Genomic DNA, 21,622 nt, shown 5'->3' on the forward strand with positions numbered 1-21,622 from the left:
TGAATGCTGCCAGGCTTGGAGCTGTGACACCTCCCTGGGGAGCCCATTCCAGTGCTCTGGCACCCTCTGGGTAAAGAACCTTTTCCTAACGTCCAACGTGAACCTCCCCTGGCACACCTTCCTGCCATTCCCTTGGATTCTGTCATTTTATCTAGGTTTATATTGTTGCACTGATTTTTTTTAACAAGATGGGTGAGTTGTTAATATTTCTTTAAATCTGTATCAGTCTCATAAAGCTGATCAAACAAATAATTGTATTCTGTGTTATTCTTTGAGTGAGACTTAAGCATATTTCTGCTTGTGCGAAAAACAAAATACCATACCTGTGCTAAAATGAAACAACAAAACTCCTCCTGTTACTTATGTGGAAGAGGAGACACATTTTTTAATTCCTTATGAGCAGATAAATGTGCTGATCTGAGGTTCAGTTTAAATATTAGCAAGTAAAAAAAACTAAGTTAGTGACTGTGTATTCATGTATGAATTTGTACCCATGTGTATGTTGAATACTCTCGTAAAAACGCAACACGTGAAAGAGAAAGAAAAGGGAGGAAAGGGAAAGAAAAGGAAGAAAAGAAGAAAATGGATGGTAAGAGAAGGGAAAATAAAAAAGAAAAAGAGGGAGAAAGGGAGGGAAAGAGAAAAAAAGAAAACGAAGAGGAGGGGAGAGGAGGGGAGAGGAGGGGAGGGGAGAGGAGAGGAGGGGAGGGGAGGGGAGGGGAGGGGAGGGGAGGGGAGGGGAGGGGAGGGGAGGGGAGGGGAGGGGAGGGGAGGGGAGGGGAGGAGAGGAGAGGAGAGGAGAGGAGAGGAGAGGAGAGGAGAGGAGAGGAGAGGAGAGGAGAGGAGAGGAGAGGAGAGGAGAGGAGAGGAGAGGAGAGGAGAGGAGAGGAGAGGAGAGGAGAGGAGAGGAGAGGAGAGGAGAGGAGAGGAGAGGAGAGGAGAGGAGAGGAGAGGAGAGGAGAGGAGAGGAGAGGAGAGGAGAGGAGAGGAGAGAGAAAGGGGTGAAATAAAGAAGTCCATCTTAAGTATAGTCTGTCATCTGAAGGGCTTGCAGATATATTCACACACCTTTTCCATTTAAATGAGATGCATCTGCCTATTCTAGGTATGGCACAGGGTGCTAGAGATTAAGAGGAAACTATGTAAATTGAACAGTCAAGCTAAAGGTAGTCAGAATAGAAATTTGCATCTTTCATGCTAGCAACTTCCCATTGTTTGTTTTAGACAGAAATAGTTGACATATTTGCTTAAGATTCCTATTTCATAATTTGATTGTGGAATGTCTTCCTTTCCATACTGTGTGGTTTCTGCAAAGACTTCAAACTCATTCAGTCTTGCATCAAAAATTATGTGAATGCCAAACTTCACAAAAACTATTCTTGATTTTTGGGAAGCCAAAGATGCTAAATATTTACCAAGTGCTATCATCTTCATAGCCTTTTCCTTCAGGCATTGGTCCTAGTTGCCTGTTTCATATAATCTGCCCTAAACCTTTATGTCTAGTTTTATAAACTCTCAGTCTTTGACAGAAGAAAACTAACATCAATTTTCAGATTCATGTCTGTCTCCCTGACAGATATAAAAGAGTAACCTATATCTTTGCTACCATTGGCAGAATAAGAAAGCAGTGGGTGAAGAAGCAAAATGTCATTGTATCCTTATATCTCTCAAAATTCTATTTACAGATTTTAGTCATGCTCACTATTATGGTGATTCTTACCTGGAATTTCAAGGCTTGAATTTGAAGATGCAAAACTTCTTCCACTTGGAATTTAAGACATACAATGGTCACGGTCTCCTCTTGTATATTGATCAGAGCTCAGAAACTAGAGGACATTTTTTAATTCAGCTTTTCATCAAACATGGCACCCTACAGGTAAGGCATAAAAGTCTCCCAGTGAAGAAGTAAGTAAAACTTAGGATTTGTAAAAATGTTAATATTTTGTATGTTTCCTGTTGTAGAAGACAGTAGAGAGAGCTACATAGAGTCTTGAGATTCTTTAGTATTTTAAGGAAAATAGTTGTCAAACTGTTAGGACAAATTCATGGCTAATACGATTAATGTTTTTCACTGTATGCGGTGCTTGACAAAAATGGAACAGTGATTATAGTTAGCATATCTCATATAAAAAGTACATATTAAAAAACAAAAACAAAGAATGTAGATTTTGTCTTTACAACTGGTTATGAATTAAGGTTTTCTATTTTATATACGGATCCTAAACTGACTGAGTCTCTTCATGTGCAAGTTCATTAGAATTGTTATAAGGGAGGATTTGTAACTGAGTGAATTGTCATAAGAATATTTACTATGTAAGGGAATGGAGTGTATCTTTATTACCATGTGACTCCAAACAGAAACCTTTTACTTGATCTATGATGTTAATTCACAGTTCCACAGGACCACAAAAAATATTTACTTGTCTTTCATGGACAAACTTAATAGGATACATTTGTTCACAAATTTCAAGGAGTAAAGTGTGTATCCCAGTATATCTTTACTTTGAGCAAATTATTCCTTGCTTTCTGAGGAAGAGATAAAGCTTGAGCTTCATGAAGATACGGGGGAGATATCAAAGAGGCTATAAAACTAAACTAAAAGATAAGTTACTTTTCTCATAGTGGATCTTCCATTTCCCTGGCAAAATTTCCAAAAGTTTGGCTGTAATTATATCATTCTGTAAGAGTTGTGAAATGACTGGTAGGAACAGCATATTTGAGTTTTATTTACTTTGTTGTTTAAAGAGCATGACCATACTAAAATCATATATTAATTCTAGAGACATAGGAAAATGAGAAAATAACCTTTTACTTTATTTTGTTATCTTGTGATTAACTGTTTTGTTATATTGCGACTATCTTTATCCAGAACAAATTCTATTAGTCAGGGGCAGATAGTTATCCAAGGTTTAAAAAATGCTGATGGCTTTAAGTCCATCTTACTTGCATTCATGGTAAAGTAATGATGCAGAAAAATATTTTTCTAGCAAATCATAAGCACCATAAAATATGAAAGTACTTTAATTGACAAAAATCTATTCAGAGATCCCAGTGTGCCATGTTAAAACTAATTGAATTCACTTAATCATTCACAAAACCGGTCAATTAAATGTAGATTTAAAGCCCAATGAACAAATGGTTCTAAGCTCACAATCAAGCTACAATTACAAGTAGACAAACCATGAAATCAAGTGCTTGTTCACATTAGTATAGGAAATTAAATGGTGTTCCAAAATGCTCAAGCCTGCATGCTACATTACGTGTTTGGAAGTGTAAGAAGGCCATAAAATGGTAAGTAAAATTCACCCATGGCCAATGTTAATTTGAGCTGGGTTGCAGATGGTCAACTTCTTTGCAAATCAGGCCCATAATATCTGATTGTACAATACACAAAGATTAAAGCATTTCATGCAGGCTAGGAAGCATATATGTGGGCGCGTATATTTCTGGTACAATAGGTTTCCTGATCCAGATCTTTAAAAGAACATTAGTTTACCTTGATAAATATGATATCCTTCATGTTTTCATGAAACCGTTTGCTCTTTTTAAATGCTAGTTTCTAAGTCTGTAACTATTTCATTAGAAATAATGTAATAAAAACATTTTTCCCACTCTGTAGTACCAATTTTCTTGTGATGAAGCCACAGAAGTCAAAAACATCACTACTACTGATAGGGTGGATGATGGACGTTGGTATAAAGTGCAAATTAGGTAAGTTTTCTATTTCACTGTTGTCTGTGTTTATAATTACTTCAAAGATCCTCTAGGTTGCATAGTTAGTATAATGAATGGCAAAGATATCTCATTAGTTATGAGCAATACCTGAATGCGTGCAGTAAAGTCACGTTCTGGCAGTGTGGACTACAGCACATTCTTGGAAATAACTTTTAAAACTATAGTACAGTGTTATCACATCACTGATGTGCTTAATGTACTTAAATAAGTTCGTTTTCGTTGAAATCATGTACCATAACAAACAGGCATGGAAGCTGCTGTGCAATAGGTCCAAGCTATTTAGTCCAGGAAAGAGTTTAATTTCTGACAATACAACAGTGACTAATAGAAAAATCTTGGAAAATAGGTGGAAGAGGTGGAAGCAGCACCATGAATTCTGTTACTGTGACTGATTTGCAACTATAGGGAAATTAAGCATCAGTCTCAGTGCCTTCAGGTGCCTAGTTCCTGTTAGAAAGCTTAAAATAGGTCCAAGCACTCTAGTCCAGCAAGAAGAAAGAGAGCTAGCTGTCTGCTTGTCTCAGGAATAAATGACTCCGTAAAATGTTTGTGAAGGGGTACAGAAGGAACAAAAGTATTTAACTGCAATGAGCCTTTTATAGCTATATCTGTCCAAAAGTAGCTAAATGAAGCACTTTTACAGGGCAACTCCAACTGGACCCTTAGTGACTATGGGAAACCATAGTGGTGATTGTATCCATTTTATTGTGCCTTGCTGCCCGAGATGTGGCAGTGAGTAGTCAGTGAGAAGGACCAGAGTTTGTTGCTGCATTTCATCTGGCATTGCTGGCATTTATTCTTCCAATATGGTTAACCAGGATCAGGCTCCAGACCACATGGGAAGACAATGCAAACTTAACACAAGGAGCAAAAGCTAGTCACTGCATTTGTGCTTATCACCCAAAATGGGAACAACATAAAACCAAACTGGGCTAACAGAAGCTAATAGCAAGTGTAAGGTTCTCTCTGACAAGGAAGGAAGACATCTCTGTGATACTGATAAATGTGGGATTCTATAAATGATTAATAACATAGGCAGTTCTGTTTATTTCCCTGGTTTTTACTCCCGCTCAATCTCAAAATAAAGTGGAATTGGATTCTTTTTTTAGAGAAGGGATATAAAGATGATAAAGGTATTAAGCAGCTTTTGTATGAACAATGACTAAATAATCAAGGTCTCTGCAAGTCTTTAACAAAAGACAATAGAGGGAAATACCAAACAAATCTAAAAAATCCCAAGTGACGTAGAGAAAGTGGATAAGGACTGGAGACAAAAATTTTAGTCTGTTAGGTAGTTTAATCCATTAGAATACTGTTGTTGTTCCTTCATTGTTCACTTTAAGAAAGATTTAAGATCCTGAAGATAACAAAACTCTGAATACAAGAACCCTCAGCACGGTAGGAGATTATAAGAAAAACATCCTTCCCCTGGTGCCAGAGAATTAGAGCTGCCATGTCATTGACATTACTCAGGAATGCATTAACTACCATGATGTGAGTGCACCTCTTATATGCATTTTTCCCCAGCTCCATTGAGCAGAAAATAACTTGAATCTATAAATCAACCTATGTCAATAGCTGGAAAGAAAAACAGCCCAATTTCTATTTCTGGTGTTCCTTTTGAACCTGAAAAGGAAAGAAGTTACTTTCTTTCGTTTTCAGATAATGGTAATTATTTCAGAACAACTCAAGTAAGATGGGCCACACTGATTTTTGCTGTTGAAAGAGACAGAATGCAGAGCATTTATGGGATTCAGGCTAATTAGTAAGCAATAATTAATCATTCTACTCACTTTAGTAGACTGAAAATGGTTTTAGACATTGTTTTAAGATGATGTGCAGACAACACCAGGGTGGGGGGCAGGAGGAGCGTGTGTTGATCTGCTTGAGAGCAGAAAGTCCCTATAGAGGGATTTAGACTGGCTGCATCAATGGCCCAAGACCAGTTGTGTGAGGTTCAACAAGGCCAAGTGCTGGGTCCTGTACTTGGGCCACAACCCCATGTAACCCTAGAGACTTAGGGAAGAGTGCCTGGAAAGCTGCCTGGCAGAAAAGGACCTGAGAATACTGGTCTATAGCTGGCTTATATCAGAAACAGTGCGGCCAGCAGGACCAGGGAAGTGATTGTTCCCCTGTGCTCAGCACTGGTGAGATCACACTTTGGATACTGTGTTTAGTTTTGGGCCTCTCACTACAAGAAAGACATTAAGGTGCTGGAGCAACTTCAGAGAAGGGTGACAAACCTGATGAGGGACCTGGAGCACAAGTCTGATGAGGAGCAGCTGAGGGAACTGGGGCTGTTTAGCCTGGAGAAAAGGAGGCTGAGGGGAGACCTTATCACTGTCTGCAACTACCTGAAAAGAGGTTGTAATGTGGTGGGTGTCGGTTTCTTCTCCAAAGTAACAAGTGGTAGTACAAGAAGAAGTTGTGCCAGAGGAGGTTTATTAGGAAAAAAATCTTCATGGAAATGATTATGAAGCATTGGAAGAGGCTGCCCAAAGAAGTGGTTCAGTCACCATCCCTGGACATATTTAAAAGACATGTAGATGTGGCAATTAAGGGCATGGTTTATCAGTGGACTTGGCAGTGTTAGGTTTACAGTTGTATTCAATGATCTTAAAGGTCTTTTCTAACTTAAATTATTGTATGATTCTAGGATTTAAAATCTAAATGGTGCAGATGTCAGAAAGATTTCATTAGAAGCTGCTTCTTATTTTCATCTAGTGTATCTTCACATCTGCTTGAATTAATTAAGAAAATGTATATGCTGTACAAAAAGTATAATAACCACTGCTTTATATACTTTTTTCTTTATTAAAAAATAAATATATATTGTTGAAAATTATATTTTATAGAGTGACTCTTGAAATATGTGTGTTACTTTTTTAATGAAGTTAACATTTAATCAACCGTAGTATAATATGGCATAGTAAAACTTAAAACAACCTTGGTGAAAAATTGCTGTAGCTTATTCAGCATCTGTCTAGAGCTTCACAAACATTATTTAATCTTCTCAGAAGTGATTTGCAGTGAGATAAGTAAGTTAAGTTTTTAACAATGGTATCTGGAAACTGGCAAAGTCAGGATGGGAATGTAGGAGATACTAAATATGGTAACATAGTGGATATGCACAGTGTGGGATATTTTTTGTCATGCAGATGTTAAGTGTTATGAACAAACGTCATGGGTAATACAAAAAATATGGTTTTCTACTAGTTTGATGAAAGAAAATGCTCGTTCTCATTACTTAAAATATTCCTAATTGTTTGGAGCCCTTTTTATGTGACTCTGTGACGGAAAGGTTTTTATCTTTCAAATTCACTAAAAGCATTGCATTTCAGCTGCTGAAGATAAGCCATCTACAAAGGATCTATTGCCTCTACAATATCATATTAAATGAAAGAAATAGACTTAAAAGTAGTGAGTGTTGTGTAATACAAGTTGAAATACAGTGAAAATTAGATAGTGATAATATCTTCCTTTTCTGCTTACAGGGGAACATTTTACTGCTTCCTTTATCCCACAGAAATCATTCCTGGTGTGAATGAAAGAAATGTCACACCTTTTAAGGTTTGCAAATAAATGTGGATATTGCTGTCAGACACTATACTATATCCAATTCCTGTAATTCACTGGAATATTCATGCTGACAGTAAAATCATAACATTGCTGAAAGACATTTTTCATGATGATGGAATATTGTGACGGTAACAATTGTTAATAAAATTGAATATAATAAAAGGACTGGGTGTGCATCAAGATCTTGGATAGGTTGATAATTTTGTATAGGGTATAATTTTTTGCATCAGATTAGGCTTTATTTATGTCATTGGCTGTTAAAACCAACATGTTGCCAAGGTTTTCCTCAAGAGCATTGTCTGAGAGTTCTGTTTTATGTCTATGCTATTATAGTACATCTGTTTACTAAATCTACTTGTTAATGAAAATCATTGCAGTTGTGTCATTCACATACCTGGTTGTATGGTTTTGGTTTTCTCAAGAATATTACGAGGAAAGTGAAAGATTTACAGTGAAAAATGGATGTGCACTATTATCTCCTTTAACTCATAATGTTTGTGATTTGAGGTTTACACTAGTTGACCAGAGGCCTTTTGGTGATTGATTGTCTTGGTTTTGAGATGTAGATGTTTTCTAATTCCTCTTGTCAGAAAAAGGTCTTTCTAATCATGCCATAATGCAACATATGCTTGCTCTGGAGCTTGTACATTGCATGTTTTTGATAGCTTTTTATGAAGGCCCGAGATAATCCATATGGTGCAAAATATGCTGTATTTATTATTCTTCAGAATATGCTACAAAGCTCATATTTCCCTAGGGCATTCAGACAGTAAGAGAAGCAGATGATAGATAAAGTGGTTAGAAAAAAATCGCAAATGCTTCTCTATTTTGTTTTCCGTTTTGATTTGGTTTTTTTTCACTTTTACGTTGGCCTTGATTTTTAACTTAGCAGCATATAGGTGAAGAGGTCATCCATCTACTGTTTCATGTACCGTGTAAATGCCATATACTCTACTTAATGAAAACATGCTTAATGAACCATCTCCTTGAAAAACAGTGTAAGCCACAAGATATTAATAGAAATGGCTACTGCTTAATTAGAGTAGAAGTGTGTTCAATATTTATAGAATGCTGTGAAAAGTGTACTCCTGGTGAAGATAGCTTGGGCTTCTCCCAAGGAAGCCATCAATGGACTTCCATCAGCTGCAAGACTTTCGTTGAAGTACTTGGACATACGCAGGATTAAGCCTGATGTATATTTATTACCAATACAAAGGATTTAGGAAGTTGTTGGACTTCTAAACTGGCCACTGACAGGGCATCTTTTCCAAGGTATGGCTACGTTGGTCTTTCATGCAGTCCCTCCTAAAGTGCTTAGTGCAAAACTCAGAGTGTATGAAATACAACACAAGTGCTGAGTTACATCATAATTTTTCTTTTTTATGTAGTCTGAAACTTCCCACCTCAATGATCTTACTTAAAAAAAGTCCAGTTTATTAGATTTAGTCCAATGTATTTATGATTTATTAACACTGGTAATAAAATGATGCTTCTTTTTTCCTGAATTCCATTGTCTTGATTCCTAATTGTTATATCTGCTACTTATTGTTCAGTATCCATTGCAGAGAAGCTAAATCAATGAAAATAAACTGATTTGAGAATATAGTTTAGATGTAGATGCATTTTTACATAAAACAAATTAAATTATGAGAATTTTTGAAATAATAATACTAATGTCAAGACCTGTATTTGTAAGGTAGAAAATAGGAATAAGTAGATAATGAAATAACACAAGAATTGGAAGGATTCTTTGGTTTGGTTTGAGTGTGGACAGAGATAAAGAAATTTAGACTAAAATACTTATGGTGACTATCACACAGGTGAAGAGGAAGAATTGAAGAATATCCCACAGAAAGTATATTCTGGAATACATCTGAAAGAGGAAAGATACTCAATTTTTTACAATAAAGAGTGGCTATTGGCACAAGTAGCTCAAAAAGTGGAAAACTAACTTATAGGTGCTGAAGATTTATGTTACACAAAGTGACACTATTACTGCCCACTAGCAGAGCATGGCAGTGCTACAGAAATGGCAATGCTGGATTAAAGCATTAGAATCAAACAAGATTCTGATTTATGACTGTGAGATTAAAAATAAATATGAACCAGAAAACATTAAATGGAGGTAAAGTTTTGAAATCTTGCTAGTCAGAATATATATTTGTTTTTCTGCTCATTCTACTAACCTGCACAATACATTTAGAGATAATTTGATTTTAATCCTTTCAGAGATAACTAGAAGGGGAGCTGGGCTAATACCATTCCCTCCTGTGACTAATTTTATTCATTACTTTGTCTCATAAATACTTGATAACTTAAATGTAGCTTAACGTATCTTTCTATCTTGAGGTCAAGTGTTCAGAGTAAATGGTGGTGCTTCTTAAGAATAAATGTTCAGTGAAGTTTTTCAGATTATGCTATTTTTTGTCCAAGAACCTAATCCTTCCTTTTTAATGACTTACGGCACTATGCAGATAATCACTTTACAGATGCTAGAGAGGAATAGCAGTGGAAGTAGAAATACTGCATCTAACTAAAAATCGTCAGAACAGTTAAACAAAAACAAACTTAGATAAGCAAATTGGTCTATACACAGGTTGAAAACTGAGAATGCATTGATGATACCTGCTGCTGAAGAAATATTAAGGAAAGCTATAAGCAAGCAATGAAATCATACTTAGTTTGCTTTGTGAGTAAGCATTGATTTCTGCAGCTGGAGATTATTTTTGTATAAAAGTATCAGAGATTAATTCCATGTACAGTGTATCAATGCAGCTATCTTCTACTAGTCTTAGGTATTTTTGAAGTACCAGTTAGATTTTTGGTTTTGTTTGTTTGCTTGTTTGAAAAGAGAACATCTAAAACTTCAGTAGTAGACCTACGTTACCAAAACTATCATCTATTCTTTGAAATGTCATTATCGTGAAAAACAAAATATATTTTAATATTTTTTATTCACAAGCTACTTTTTTTTCCTTACTTACAATTGCTTTTCTTTTTCTGTCTTTAGTAGAAAAAGCAAAGAAGCAACATGCCCTTTCTTACCGACAGCTGCATATCACTAAATTCCATACCTTTTAAAGATATTATCTCAACAAATTATGTATTTGCTGGAGGCTTTTCCTCAAGACATGTCCTTAGCTGGTTCTCTCTTGAAGCATATTTAAATCCTATTCCATCCCATGTGATCTATATAGTAACACTTAACACCATTCTTCACATTATTAATTTCCCAGGATGTTCATAATTTTATTCTCAGAATAGCCCAGCAAATTAGATACAACATTGACTGACATATTTTACATATTTTAAATAATTTTTCCTTCTAGATAGTAGTTAATATAACTATCCTACTTCTGAATGTTTTTTTGCTGTTTGTAAAGCAGACCAAATTTATATAATGCACACAATCCAGTAATTACTTTTATAAACTTGAATGTGGTGAGACCTTTGACTACCTAAACAAAGTGATTTTAAGTTCTCATGTTTTCACATGTGATGTCAATATATTTTATACAATATATGCGTATTAATTAAGAGTAACTGCACCAGATATCCCAAAGGGATCTTAGGGAAAAAACAGTGTAGCATATACAGAACATTTTATAGAACTTCATTTGAACACTACAGAATAAGATGCCATAGGCTACCATTTTTATCTAAGATAAAATTTCTAAAATTTATTGATTTTAGAGTTTCAGGCCAGAAGGGACCACTCATTTGACCACCAAGGGACCACTAGGTTGACCTCTATGTCATAAATTATCAATATTTTGTTCAGAAGTCACTGACTTCAGCTAAATCAAACCCTTCTATTTCTTACCTTTTTTTTTTTTTTTTCTGAGATACAATCTAATACAGTCAACTATTCCTAAACTCACAGCATTGGTGAAGAATTTATGTATCCAAATGATTCCAGCTGGAGAACCCCAGCCAGTACTTCAGTGAAAAGCAGAAAATAGAAGCTGGGTAAAGATTCGTTTCTGATCCTGCTAACCCTGTCTCAAATATGTGACCCTCATTATATGAAAAAGCAGTGGCAGGCATCTAAGAGGTGTGATTCCCTCTCACTTCATAGATTTTTTTTTTTTGCCTGCTAGTTATTCTTTCACCGCAAAACTCAAGCTCTGCTATTTGGGAGGTGTCCCAGAGAATTGAGAAATTAAAAAAAATTAGCCTGTTCTGTACTGGGAGAAAAATGCTCTTAGGCACTGCACGTGACATCTGGAAGCCTGAAGCCCTGAGTTCTATGAAAACCATTGGACTGAGGCAGATATGAGGCAGCGTGAGTATTTGAAAGACGATGCAAGCCACCCTTTTCTCACTGAAGAAAGAGGGATATGCAGAGAGCAGGATAAGCACTATAACTGTTTTTTACTCAAATGGTGCAGTGTGAATACTGCACACTCTTAACTCCTACTAGTAAGAAGGAAGCTGTCTTTCTACTTCACCTACATGATTCCCTTTCAGTCAGAGTCACCTGGAGACAAGGAGATTGCTTCTCTTCTGAAAGCAAATAAGCTTTGTCTCCTTGAGGGACAGGACAGAGCTTGCAGACAGTCTGCAGCAATGGTGCAGACTGGAGAAAAAAGAGAAGGCAAAGAATCTGCCTGCTCTAGGAAGTGAGCACTAAGGTGAGCCTTGTAAGATCAGGGGAGGAAGGTGATTTTGTTTGAGACCAACAGTATTTATTCCAGTTATAGGATAAATTTCCTTTGAAGACTTTTATTTAATCTGTCAGATTTATTTCTACATCTTCTTTATTTTAAAAATTACCTTTTAAAAATCTGGTCATTTTGTGCTCTAAACCAAGTCTATCATCAAAGAGGGGGCTCCTTTTATTTCCTTTTATTTCTTTTTGTATAAGTCATGTCAGCAAAAGGGGGACAATTCAGAAACTCTTTAAGGGGAGACTTGTGGTCTCGGTTTTCCTTTTCCTTTTTCCTTTTCCCTGTTTATTCTCTTTTCTATTTTTCCATGTTCAAGCTGCTTTGTTCCCCACTCCCCCTTCTTTTTTTTTTTTTTTTTTTTTTTTTTTAATCTTGCTACTGGTTCATATGGCCAGAGCTCATAGAGAGAACTGATCCAGCTAAAATATTTACTTTTGTTTTGTTTTCAGTTGAATTATTTCCTTAATGCTGTGCAAAGAAGGGAGAGGGAACACAAGAATGCCATGGGATAAAGGCAGGAACTTACCCTTTTGTATAAATTGCCAGTCAAACCGCGTCAATAGGCGTATAAGAAGTACCGGTGAGATGATCCAGGCCTCCATTCACTTTCAGAATTTCTCTAAAATGTTAGCTGAAAGCTTGTCTTCTTAAAATGAGCAATTTACCTTTCTTTCAGAAACAAGCTTTTTTTCAGAAAAAAAAATCTTGCTCTTATCCTGCTGATGTTACATGAATGTACTTCTTTCAAACATTGTATAGTAAAGATCTCAGTTCTGCATTTGCCAGACCTGTCAGAATACCCTTTGCTATTCTGTGGTCTCTACAAGAAATACTTTATTCATTCAGCAAGGACTAAGAATTCACAGAGAAAGAAGGAATAGTGGAAATGGGAAAACCTATAAACTATGAAAGAGAACCTTGGAATTAATAGTTTCAGATATTGCAGTTGGTTTCCAGAAACTGAGAATATTGAAAGTAAAATTTCTTCTTGCATAACTGTCTTAGTATACAAAAAAATCTGCACTGATCAAATCTAAGAAAACAAAGGATTAAAACTAAGTGCATTTGTTTGCAACTAACTAATATTATTACATTTTGCATCAATGCAATGTGAAGAAGTCTTAATTAGAATGAAAAGCCATCAGAAAATCAAATCTCAATATGTTGTGCATGTTTTTTATATTCCACAAAGAGCGCCTATTTTTCATAAACTTCGTATGAGTCAACAGAGAATAAACAACTGCCTTTTTTAAATGATGTAATTGAATGCAACGGATTTAATTATACTAAATTGATCATAATAACAGTTAATAGCAACTTAATACCACCAATTAGTTTGATACAAACTGTTGTTTTACAGTCTCTTTAAGATAAAAGCTTAATTAGTTAGTCATGCCACATCTTTGGTACAAATCACATTCTACATCTTTTCAAAACTCTGCCATCGAAGGAGACATTCAGAAGTTAAAATTTAGAATCATCGAAGCAACAATTCCTGTACATCATTTATAGTGATCTATTCTTGCTCAGATTATTTATCAAAATAAATACTAGAAATGTTTCTGTCACTGCTACTTTCTTTTCCTTTGGATCTCAAAAGAGCTCATTAGCGTCACTTCTAAGAAAGAAAAATTTCTGCTTTAATTTCAAAAACAACTTATTGTAGGGACAGAAATACAAAAACAGTACAGTATGATTCTAATAACAGGCAGCATACCTAAAACTTTGTCCTGTATTATTTTACGAGTAACATCAAAGTTTGGTTATTGATATGAAAAGTGGGTTCAGTGTTCTGTGGCTGCCTTGGCCCCATGTCACAAGCATAGAAATGATCTTATGGAGAAGAACACAGACAGGATATAGAGACCAAAAATAATGTTGGCCTGCAGAGCTCATGGAGATATGCATCTCCACTGTGTAATTATTTCTTATTCAGTGCAGCTTTTCAGTTTCACTTGAAGTAAAATGTCGGTGTTGCAAATCTAGATCCAAGCCTAAACTTGCCACTTTCTTTATGCTTGAATACAATACTTTCATTTGGGCCAGGCTGTTCACTAAATGACATTTTATTTACATCACTTGTAAATAAGTGCGTGTTGTTTTCTAAGTTTAATTTCAGTAAACAACATTTAAGGCTGTTACAATGTGAGCAGAAGGTAACTTGAAGCTCTCCCAAGTGCAAAGACAGAAATGGCCACAAGCATAGATTATTGTTTTTTCTTTAGCTAAATCTGGAGTAGTAAATAAAATTGAAATACAAAAACTATTCTCTAGTCCTGCAGCCAAATGGCACATCTCAGATTGTGTCTATAAAAATACTTATTGCAAAATAGTTTGGCAACATTTAAACAAGGAATGATTCCTGAATTGCAGTAACCAGTGAACTTGTTCAGTTTCAGAAGTGGAGATGATAGCTAGCCTGGGTGGCAGCTCTAATAGGAACTGTGACAATATCATAAAAATATGGATGATTATATGTCAGGACTTGAACTCATGTTGTGGACCTTTTTAGTTTAGTAATATAAGTGTAATCTCTGTGAAAAGAATAACAGGGTGCCATATTTATTCATTCCTTAGAATATGAAACAAATATTATTTATCCACCTGTATTCTTAGAGCAATTTATATGATGCCTTCTCATTAGCTTCATTTTCCTTATTTATTTAGTTAAATCATGCTCTAAGGCCAGAGTAAGACATCAGCTCCAAGTTCAGGAAATATGAATCTGCTATCAGAGAGAATGAGAAAAAAATACATTGTTGACTCATTAGTTCATCTGCAACATGAAAGTGTGTGTTACCTCGTGTCTCAGTAGGGCACAGTCAGCACCAACAGATGTGAGCCATTTAAAATGATACATATTACTGCAGAGTAAAAATTTAATGACTCTGAGAGTAACTGAAATGCACTCTATCTAAATAAATCTACTGAGGGAATATGAGATTCTGACTTATTTTCTAAATGTTATTACAATGGGGCTGGGTTTTGGGGTGGTTTTGGATTTTTTTTGCTACGTAGATCTCCTACAGAAAAATGTCACAGGATGGTAGAATCACGGGATAATTCAGACCAGATGGGATCTCAGGAGGTCTCTTGTCCAAACTCCTGCACAAAGCAGGGCCAGCCAAGGGGCCAGACCAGGTTGCTCAGGGCTTTATTCAGTCAAGTTTTGAAAACCTCCAAGGGTGAAACCTGCACAACCTCTCTGAGCAGAGAGATACAATTGTTTCAATCTTAAAGTTGTCTAAAACACTCTAGCAAAGCCTTAAGGTTTTTTAAATCAGTATTGGGTCAAAACTGATCCCACTTTTTAAATGTGCATTGAGAAAATGTAACTCTTAATTGTCTGTGACAATAGGTCTATTATTTTGTTACAATTTTACAACAATAAAAATCCTACTGCAAGGAGCAGTTTAAGTATGAAAGCAGAAAATGAAATCTACTAGATACTGAGTGAAAACAGAGTGAAAAATGAGTTAGATTTTATTTTTTTTAAGCTAAGAAATCTGCAAAATAATAATTAAACACAGTGAAAATGAAATGTTTCTCAGCTTTAATTAGTCAATCTGTAGTCTTTAATAAAAGCAGAGAACTTTGGGATTGTATTTTAGAATATATGATAATAAAACCTCTTTAATTCTTGGAGTTCACAATTCATATTTCATATAGCTGTTCGCATGCCTGTTGTTTTTGTTTAATAGACTGAATGTTAGCATTACATCCTAAATATTTCAAGGGTAATTAGTGAATTGTTTGTTGTTGTTTAGGATGATCAAAATTAACTAGTTAGAGATGGGTGAAAGTTTCAATCTTATTTCTAGAACAAGAGATTTCCCTTTCTTATCAGGCAAACCAGATTAAAGAAGCTTTATTCCCAGCAGGGTTGCACAGCATAACTTGCATTTAACATTTTCTCTGGGCATCTCCATTTCTCTCTTCCTCATCCCCCATTTATTTTATTACCTTTTTACCATTTTATTATATTCCCAAACGTGTCATTTAATCACCACTAACAAATGCTAGCAAGTAAGGACATTATATGAAAGGATTTGGATTTCATGCAGACATTGTCATGTTTAGGTACCATTATCCCAACAGTTATCAAATTATTATCTGACCTTTCCATCCTTCCAACCTGTGAGGCATTAGGCAATGGATTTAATACTGTTTGAACAGAACTCATCTTCAGGTTATAATTAATAGGCCAGTATTTAATCATTACATTTATGTGAGTACAAATGAGGAATCTGTGAGCTATTACTCCTGGGTTGGACTAAGGCACAATTACTGGTAGCTTAGCCAGCAAAAGTGCTTGAGAGTTGCTGTATGCATTTCCACATTTATAATTATGCAAAAAGCTCTGTCTTACTTGACCTTTAAAGCACCCAATGTGCTGATTGTAGAGAAAGTATTTTAAAAGCCTGATGGAGATTTCATAGAGTGCATATATGACTCAGTGATTGTATCATCAGCAAATGCTAAACAATAATGGTTTAAGGTTGTTATTCTAATTTGGCCAGACCCTGCTAGATTCAATCAAGCACAATCAAAGTGCATGGCTGACATTCTAACAAGCTTAGGGCAAAGGCAGCTCATGCTATTGAATTGCATTAACTTGTTTTCTGACATAATGTACTGGGAATTAATTTCAAAATATGTTTATATATGCACACAAAAATACCTCTGCATATCCTTCATAGAAGCTAGTAAGAATAAGCTAGCAAATATGTCTAAAGCTAAGGTGAAAAGAACCACATTTGTAAATAAGATGCTTGTGCAATAAAAGTACATACGTGGTCATTTAATTAGTTACAGAGTTAGCATCTCAAAAGGTGTAGAAGAAATAGTATTTTTTAAAAAAAATTAGCTGTTTGGGCAGCTTTTCTTCATTTAGTGAATCTGTTAATTATTTTTTTAAAAACTAAAATGGCCACCATTTTGCCTCTTGACCCTCTTCTTCTCCAGTCTTAAGAATTATGTTGCATTAAAACAAGTCTGTTTTAAAATATTTCAGAAATAATGTTATCCTGTTATTATGCTTTTATTCATAAATATTATATCCTTTTACCAGAAACAGAATAAAATTTAGTTATTAAAAAAATCAATATTTTTTTTCCTTAGAACTCTAATCACAGCTTTCTGCTGTAGAATGAAAATATTTAAGATGTCATACTGGGTTCAAGCCTTAGGAAAATCTGCTTGATCATTGCAAACAGAGCTACTGAGAATGCATGTATGAGTTACACACAATATCAGCAAACTTTCTTTGTAAGCAAGTAATGAAAATCGTGTGCTGCAGAACCTTGTGTATGTGCTTAGACACACAACCATTGCATGATAGCTACAAAACATGACAGGAAAACATTCCTTTCCTTGACCAAAGTTGGCTACAATTTTCTCCTTTTTCTCATTCATGTTAGCTATTAACTAGCAAGTTTTTAAAAACTTGCTAAAAAAATGAGATGAAAACAAAAATAAAACCCTAAAACAATCCATTGAGAAGTTTTAGTCCATAAAATTAAAATCCCAATTTATTTATCTTCTTAAAGTTGATTTCACCAAGAAACAAAACTTTATATTCTTTGCCTGAAGTTATTTACCATAGAATGGGTAGGCCTTTTTGCTTGCAAAAACATTTGCAGTCCTTTCTGTTAAAAAGCTAATGCCATGTTTTCATGTTTTTCTGAAAGTATCACAAACCAATTATACAGGAAAGAAACACAGAGAAGTGTTTGCAAATGTTAAGTCTTTATCCTCAGTTAGAAATTATAGAAGACCTTATCAAATAGCATGTGGGAAATATTTTATATATCTTTATCTGTCAGAAGATAGTGAAGGAAACTCTTTCTATGCCCTTTTTGTAATTAATATGTTTCAGAATGGGGTAAGTGGAATTCCTACTTTACCTATACCATCCTAGCTAAAATATAGACTGTTGGTTTTATGATATTGTTTCGTATCTGCTATTTTCACATAGATTTTTTGTGACACCGCTATTACAAAGACACTTGAATATTTTTAAGCATACAGCTGATTGAACTCTGATTTGTTTGGTGTGCAGAGAGAAGGACAGGCAAAAAGAAATTCCTACATGAAAGACTGTTGTTTAGTTCTGATATTTCTTCACTGTTCCTCCTTTCATGAAGACAGAGTGCTTGCTGCCAGTTCGATATTGGAATGTAAATGAGCTTTGCATCATTAAGAAAAAATTGAAGAAAACCAAATTGTTTACTTTGCACCTTCTGTTTATTGTTAACAATTTATGCATGCTGTTAAGACTGACGCTATTAAGAGGGTGTGTGTGGACAGGGGGAAGGGGAATGTATATGTTAATTTCAGGACCTAATATTGCTGCCTTCAGTTTTAGGAATAATGCTTTTTAAGATAAGTATTGCAGATTATAGTAGGTCTGCAGTCTCTAAAATGCAGTTTGTTTTAAATTGCTTTTCTGGGTTATCTTTTTTGTAATGAAAAAGCAGGATATTTAAAATATTTTAAGTCTATGGATGTTTTGGTTTTGTTTCTTTTTTTCAAATTACAAAACCTTCTTGTTATTGTTAAAAATTGCCAGCCTGTTTTATTCACCCATTGTTATGTGTTTTGGCTTTTTAAGCAATTACATTGTTCAGATTTACAATGTGGCTTCATTTTAATGGAAGTTCAGACCCCAAAGATATGCCAACTTACATCTTGTTAAACAGCTTATTTTATGTTTATGGTCTTTAATATAAAAACAGCTATTTACTTGATTTTCTTTCCTTATTGGTTTACTAACAACCTAATTAATTTTTCAGATACAGAGTAATGTAAACTATATATGGTGGTAAAATGTGCCTGTTTCTAAATCTATGCAGGCAAGGCATGGCACCGTGCGAAGCAGAAATGTCAGTCCTGGGGATATCTGCACAGACCAGTATGCCTAGCAATTTCTTGTCCGGTTCATATTGGATTGAAACAGGATCCATATTTGTTGGTGGCTTGCCTCATCGTTATGCAATTAAGCAGGTATGTTTTTTCTTTTTTATTTAAGATGTTTGTTGTTTTGGGAGGAGCATATTGAACGGGTTATAACTGGAGAGATTTGAACTATGTAAAAAATAAAAAATTACTAGCAGCTTTTTGAGGATTACATCTGAAGGATGAATACGGTCCCTTGCAGAGTTTTGCTGGTGCCTGAGACATTGGTAAGTGAAGTGAGCAGAAACAGCATTCTGGCCTGGAGCTATGATCTACATTCCTGTTTGCCTTGAGTAGACAAGGAGCAAACACAATCAAATGTAGAGGACATACCTGTTACCTCAGGTGCTAGTTCTATTAAGATGCGAAGAGTGAAACTGCACTGGGTTCCATAACCAGAGAGGATCTCTGCTTGCATCCTGTGCAGGCACAGAGAGGTGTGTGTAAAAATGGACCCCGTGTGTAGGTAGGGCAAGGGCACATGCAAGGGTGAGAGTTAATATGCAATGGGCTGACACAGAGCTGGGTAGCAAGTGAGCCATGAAGGTGGTAAGATACACACAGGGTCATGCAGAGCATTGGAGAGAAGTGGGTCATTACTGAACTGTTGTTATGCAGGAATTGGGGGGAGAGTCGTCATAATAACAAATGAACATCACTTACGTGGCTTCCAACCAATGTTTTAATTTTTTTTTTTCAAAACTGGATGAGTGGTTTCTGTTGTAGTCTATGACACACTGATCTAAGTCACAGCCCCTGTAATTCGAGACTGGCACCTTGCACCCGGGGGTCACTGAGACCAGCTCAAGGCAGCATGGCCCCTGTGCAGAGCAGTCCCCTGTGCAGAGGAGTTCCCCGCTGGCTCTGACTTCTACGTCTTGTCAGATGTCTGAGTATGGAGTCCTGCCCTATGTCCAAAGGGCTATTGTCATAACTATGTATAATTTTTTTTTAATTAAATTGTTTGAATAAGGTACCAGTGGCCTTGTTAGTCACATAGCTCCAAGTCAGTCTCTGATTTTCCCCATATCTAAAGCCAAGCAGTGTTGCTACTTGGATTGTTTCACCCTCTATGTGAACACCCTCAGATGTGTTACCAGAATGTAAATCTGTTCACCATTGCATAACAAAGATTATCTGTGAGTCTTTATTTGTTTTCCATATGCAGTGGAATAAAGTAACCTGTTAGGGCTGTGTTGGTATAGCGTAGGTCTCATTTTTCCTGAGCAGTGATATTTGGATAAGATGTCATCCCTCAACTGTAACAAAATTAATGTGTGGGAATTTTTGGTTTTCCCACTGTGTAGCAGAATCCTGTAGTCAGAGATGGACATACGTAGTCCAGATTTCATTCTTCAAGCCACACTTTTGGGTAGGCTTCACCCTGTGACAATTATTTTAACCTTTTTATTTCTGTTCTGTTCTTCAGTAAGTGAAGGTCATCCTATAATGACAAAAATACAGTAATTTCAAGCACAGACATGGTTTTGATGCTGTTATTGTAATGCATCATTTCTAGATTGCTTTCACCTTATAATAAATTGTACAGTAATCAATGAAGCTGGAACGCAACTTAAAAGTTTTCATGAGTAGATGCTCTTAGGGCTGCAAAATACTCATCCAGAAGTATACTTCTAAATATGACATATTGGCATGAACAGAACACATCAGAACACATTTGTAGTTATATAACTTTTTCCTGAATTCAGATGTTCATACTCAAACTATCCTTTCATCTGGAATATTTTATCCTATTGGTTGCATAGAAAATTTTATTTACTATAGAAATATATGCACGAGAAATGGTCTATACTAATAAGATATAAAGAAATCATGTTATCAATTTTTGAATGACATGTCTCTTGAAGGCTAAGCAAAAAGTTTTTGGGGACCCCCCCAAAGAATTTATAGGGAAGGATTAAAGAAGTTCTATGTGTAGGGTGTATTTAGGAGCAGGTAAATAAGCAATTTGTTTGAGGGTTATACAAAATAATGTGTATGTGAGAAGGAAGTTTGAGGTGATAACTAGCTAACAGCAAAATAAAATCCAGGAAAATAGGTTTACCTTAGGTAAGTTAAAATAGTGATAAGACACTGTTTTAAGGTTTAAGGGTAATGTACTGCTAGCACATTTTACCGATGTATGTGTTGGATTGTCATATCAAGATAGGCTTTCTTTAAGGGTGTTGCATTTCAATAGATTATTCTATTCTTAACACAAGATTAATAGGTGAAATGTTATGGTCCATGCTTGTTATTTAGATGAAGTTATAAATGTGGGACACATGCAAGTACTAAAACTGTTGATACTTAACCTCCCTCAGTACTTGGAAAGTGTATGTTCAAATAACTTCCCCAAAAGATGAAAATACATCCTTGACTTTCTGTTGTTTCTGTAGTTTCCCATGAAGCTTTTTACAGCTCATTGCTTTCTGTTTGAGATTACTACAGCCTTTTATTTCACTTCATATTCTTTGTTCCTTTGTGATTTTTGTGTTCATTTTGATCTTAATGTCTCATTTTGCTTAATTTGTACTTTTTGTAGCTTTGGGCAAGTTTAATTTTTCTTGGCTTCCTCATCAAAGTCTGTTGGCTATAAGCCACATACAGTCTATAAAGGCTTTATTTTTCCTTTTTGTCAGGGAAAGGAGAACTGTCTGCCCGAGTTCTCTTTATGTGGG

General features: G+C 35.5%; 1 protein-coding gene across 1 annotated transcript in view; it reads left to right on the forward strand.

Moving 5' to 3' along the window:
* Positions 1 to 21,622, forward strand: part of EYS (eyes shut homolog) — an 870,143-nt gene that overhangs the window by 590,220 nt on the left and 258,301 nt on the right. The window contains exons 35-37 of the mRNA XM_065834576.2: positions 1,686 to 1,876; positions 3,620 to 3,711; positions 18,839 to 18,989. Coding sequence (XP_065690648.2) covers positions 1,686 to 1,876; positions 3,620 to 3,711; positions 18,839 to 18,989 — 434 coding nt within the window. The remainder of the gene's footprint in view (positions 1 to 1,685; positions 1,877 to 3,619; positions 3,712 to 18,838; positions 18,990 to 21,622) is intronic.

Source organism: Patagioenas fasciata, chromosome 3 (assembly GCF_037038585.1).
Source record: "Patagioenas fasciata isolate bPatFas1 chromosome 3, bPatFas1.hap1, whole genome shotgun sequence".
Lineage (NCBI taxonomy): Eukaryota > Metazoa > Chordata > Aves > Columbiformes > Columbidae > Patagioenas > Patagioenas fasciata.